The sequence below is a fragment of the Gambusia affinis genome, linkage group LG14 (genome assembly GCF_019740435.1).
Source record: "Gambusia affinis linkage group LG14, SWU_Gaff_1.0, whole genome shotgun sequence".
NCBI classification, from domain to species: domain Eukaryota; kingdom Metazoa; phylum Chordata; class Actinopteri; order Cyprinodontiformes; family Poeciliidae; genus Gambusia; species Gambusia affinis.
The window spans coordinates 1,761,812-1,765,867 of NC_057881.1; the positions used below are offsets into that span (position 1 = coordinate 1,761,812).

General features: G+C 40.7%; 1 protein-coding gene across 1 annotated transcript; it reads left to right on the forward strand.

Annotated features, from left to right (window-relative positions):
• Positions 1-469: 469 nt before the first annotated feature.
• Positions 470-3,232, forward strand: LOC122843144. Its single transcript, XM_044137686.1, has 2 exons — positions 470-775; positions 2,322-3,232. Exons 1-2 carry the CDS (start codon positions 543-545, stop codon positions 2,869-2,871), a joined length of 783 nt encoding a protein of 260 aa, XP_043993621.1. The 5' UTR covers positions 470-542; the 3' UTR covers positions 2,872-3,232.
• Positions 3,233-4,056: the final 824 nt, after the last annotated feature.

Sequence of the window (4,056 nt, forward strand, 5' to 3'; positions counted from 1 at the left end):
TGAATGGAACTGGTTATTCTTAAATCAGCAAAACTAAAAGATTATGAATCATAAAGCAGTACAGAAGAGGATTAGGGCCATTTGGAAAAAAAATTCATCCTTGTTTTTCTCAGAAGTTTGACTTTGATCTCAAAATGCTGACTGTTTTTTTTCTTATTCTAACTTTTATCTCTTGAGAAAGAAGTTGTTTTTTTAGTGGTCCTAGTCGTCTTCCGTACGATGGAGTTCATTCAAGTTAAAATAATTTAGAATCAAGTTCTTTGTTTTTACTCAGATTCTAGGCAGAATACATTGGATTATTATATATTTTTTAATCCTGCAGGTTTCAGCGCTTTTCCCGTTTTGCCTCAGCAGCTGTTCGGTTGTAAATCGAGCCGGAGGAAGGAACAGTTCACCTAACGCCCAGCTGGGCAGCTCCAGCTCTGCATCATTAATGCTCATGTATCATTCATGCTGTAAAACGCACACCTGTAACGGTACATCCACCATCCGCTCCCTGCAGCGTGGCAGCGGCCTGGCAGGTTCACCTCGCTCCCATCCTCATGACAGACCCAGCCGAGAAGTTTCCTGCAGGAGAAGCGTCCCAGATGAGAGGACCCGGTGCCGCTGCTCCCCCCACGGCGCTCAGCGGGCTGTGGCACTGCGGGTCCGTCCGGAGGAACAGCCGCCTGCTGCCCGGCTCTGTGCCGCCTGGACTCCGGAGCAGAGTCCCGCTCAGGCTGCCGTCTCTGACGGCCAAAGCACCCCGCAGGCGGAGCAGCATGGCCCGCCTCAGGTAAAATCACCCGACCGATCAAACTCTGAGCTAAACCTCACCTTGAATTAAATTAATATTTACTGCTAAATGCATAACAGAGATGACATTATGTAATGTTGAAATACAGCATTAAGTACTGCTATAAATTAATCTAAAATGTAATAAAGAAATAAGCAAATTGTAAGAAATTCTTTGATTTTTAAAGTTTGCAGAAAGTAATTATCAGAGTTGGGAAGTAACTAGTTACATTTACTCAGTTACATTTATTTGAATAAGTAAATTTAAATACAATTAAATCAAGTACACTTTACTCATCTATATCTAATAAATTACACTAATCACATAGTTAAAGATTTTTGAGTAAATTAGGTAAACCTTACTTAGTTCATCTACACCATGTTATATTAATCAGAGTGTGTGTGTGTGTGTGTGTGTGTGTGTGTGTGTGTGTGTGTGTGTGTGTGTGTGTGTGTGTGTGTTGTAGTCTGAAAAACATTGACGATCTCTTCTTTAAATTATGTGTACAACATCTAAATGTTAGTCAACTGAGTTTTTATATTTCAGACACTAAATTTGAACAAATCACAGAAATTAAATGGCATTTCCATCACAAAATTGATGCAACATTTAATTAGTTTAGTGAATTATTTTTGCTCCTAAGTTTATTGTAGAGTCTTTAATTAGCTAAAAACGGTTCCGAAATGCAGATCAGGGTCTAAGGTGATCTGTTATGACATGATGAATCGCCTCCACCCTCCTGCTTGCATCACTTTTAATTTCTAGTAAAAGCACCTGTCAGATCCCAGGCTGGCTGAAATTACACTCCGATAATTTCCTCCCGGCCGTGTCCCAGTTTGGCGGCTTTATGTGAACCGGTCCCGCCTCCGCCGGACGGGTCAGGTACCGGTGACCCGTAATTCTAAGTGGGGGAAAACTGATCCGCACCTTTAATTGAGAGAAACCCGAGTGACACCACATGGGGGTCAAGTACTGCGGTTAAGCTAGCCGATGTTAGCTCCGCGCATACATGGTGCATTACGGTAGTAGAGCAGTATTTGGCCTTTCAGGCGAAAATGATAAATGTATGAAAGAAAAATGAGACATAATTGTCATATGGGTGTATTTATTACATATCTATTACTTTCACATATTTATACTATAGCCAGAATAAATATTTTATCATTTTACTATACAGTTTTGGAGAAAGACCATGCTAAAGTACTGAATATTAGCAAATCTGGATACATTTGTCTCATTTCCAGCAATAAAAAATAGGAATTCAAGAAGAGTAAAATGGTATTGGTAATACTTCTTAATAATCAGATGTTCCAAAATATAAAATATGTGCAACTCTTGGTACATTGAAGAAAAAGAAAACCTTTTATATTAAGTTCTTTGTAAATTTTAATCAATTTTACTTAAGTACATGTCCTATGGCCCATAGGGGCTTCCGTAGTCCATAGCTGCATGGTGTTCAGGTTCCATTCATCAAAATATGTTTAGACCCTTCAGGTTATCAATCTTTATTAAACTCAGAGTGGATTCCATGTTTCTGTGTCTCCAGCCTGAGCGAACCGTCCCTCCTCTCCCCGGGTCAGGACCTCCAGGTGGACGGATGTTCTGGGTCTCGTCTCTCCAGCTGTTTACAGATGCGGCCTCCACCTCCTCCATCCTTCAGCAAACCCCCCACCCTGCTGCCCTGTAGGAACTGCGACCAGCAGCACAACCAGCAGCTCCAGAGCTGCGGCCGACCGGCCTACATCCACTTCTCCCGGGCCATCCGGCCCGCTGCCCGGCCCGCTCCGGTGAGGCGGCACTCACACAACCCGGATGTGAGCGCAGAGGTGCTGCAGGGTAACTTCCGGCGCCGCAACTCCACTTCCTGCCAGGGAGAGACTCTGTTTGTGGTGGGGAAGCCGTGTTTCCTGGGCTGCGGCCCGCGGCCCCCTGCGGCTGCCGGGCCTGCGGGTCGAGCTCAGCTCCACGTCTTTCTGCCCAGCGAGGCCAAACCGGAGGAGGCGGACAGGGAATCCGTGGATGAAGGTTTCATGGATGAGCTGGACTGCAGGATTACAGCTCTGAAGCTGCAGAACGCCCTCACCAACAACTCCTAGAAAAAATTTATTTCTACCTTGATCTGATTAGATCAAGGTAGAAATTCAACCATTTTGTGGACTTTGACCTCTGACCCTACCAGGAGTCTGACCAGAAGAGTTTCATCATCAGACGTCAGAGATTAAATGGAGGGATTATTTTATTTTTTATGGTGTAAAAACCATTGGATGAATATTTCTAACTGTTAGTGGCGCAAAAAGTGGATATTAGCTCGATATGCTACGTGGGTGCTCCACTAGAGGGGGCGCCAAACAACTGCGTAAAAAATATTTCTAGTCTGCATTTTCTGCATTTGACTGCTGTTTATAGTGCGTTATACAAAAGTCACGCTGCAGCACACACCAGAAAGTACAAAGTTGCACCACTGGATGTTAGTCTTACTGTATATTGTTATTATCATTAGTATTAGTGTTAATCTTGTTTTTTTATATATTATTTTTAACATTTTAAGAACTTTTTTTGTGTGAACTTTCATATCCATTTTTCTGTTGCACTTTAATTTCCCTTTTGCTTAACAATAAAGGCTGTTTCTATTCTTCTATTTTAAACGTCTTAAACATCAGAGAAGTAACAATAATATACGATTTTTGAACTAGATACTCAACTAATAATTAATATCAGTTTATAATTTACTCTTGTGGTCACATATTTAAATTAACCTTTAAAGTTGTGTGGAGAAAGAAAAGCTGAAATAAAAAAACATCCAAGTTTATACAGTCATACTTTCAGAAAATAACAAAAACACAGGAATCAGTTGCTTTCTTTAATGTGGGGTGATTTTATTATTGACATAAAACAATATTAAACAATTATTACTGACCGTAATAATACTAATTTTATACTAACACTAATATTTATAATCAGTGTTAGAAGAACACTAATTATACCAACAATATTTTAAAATATGTAACTTCGTTTTTTACTTAAATATATATTTTTTTCATTTAACCAAGTAAAACCCCATGGAGATCCATATAAGCATCATTGGTTACAAAACTTTATATAATCTTTTTTTTTTTTTTTAGTAGCATTTAATAAATATCCAGCCTTTGCACCAACCGACCTGTTAATTCAGAAAACCCTGTTTCTAACTGTGCCACTCACAATATGGCGGACAGATACGTTCCCCTACTGAGCTCCGTCTTCCGGGTCGAACGGAACGCAGCATAACGCTTCCTGCCGCT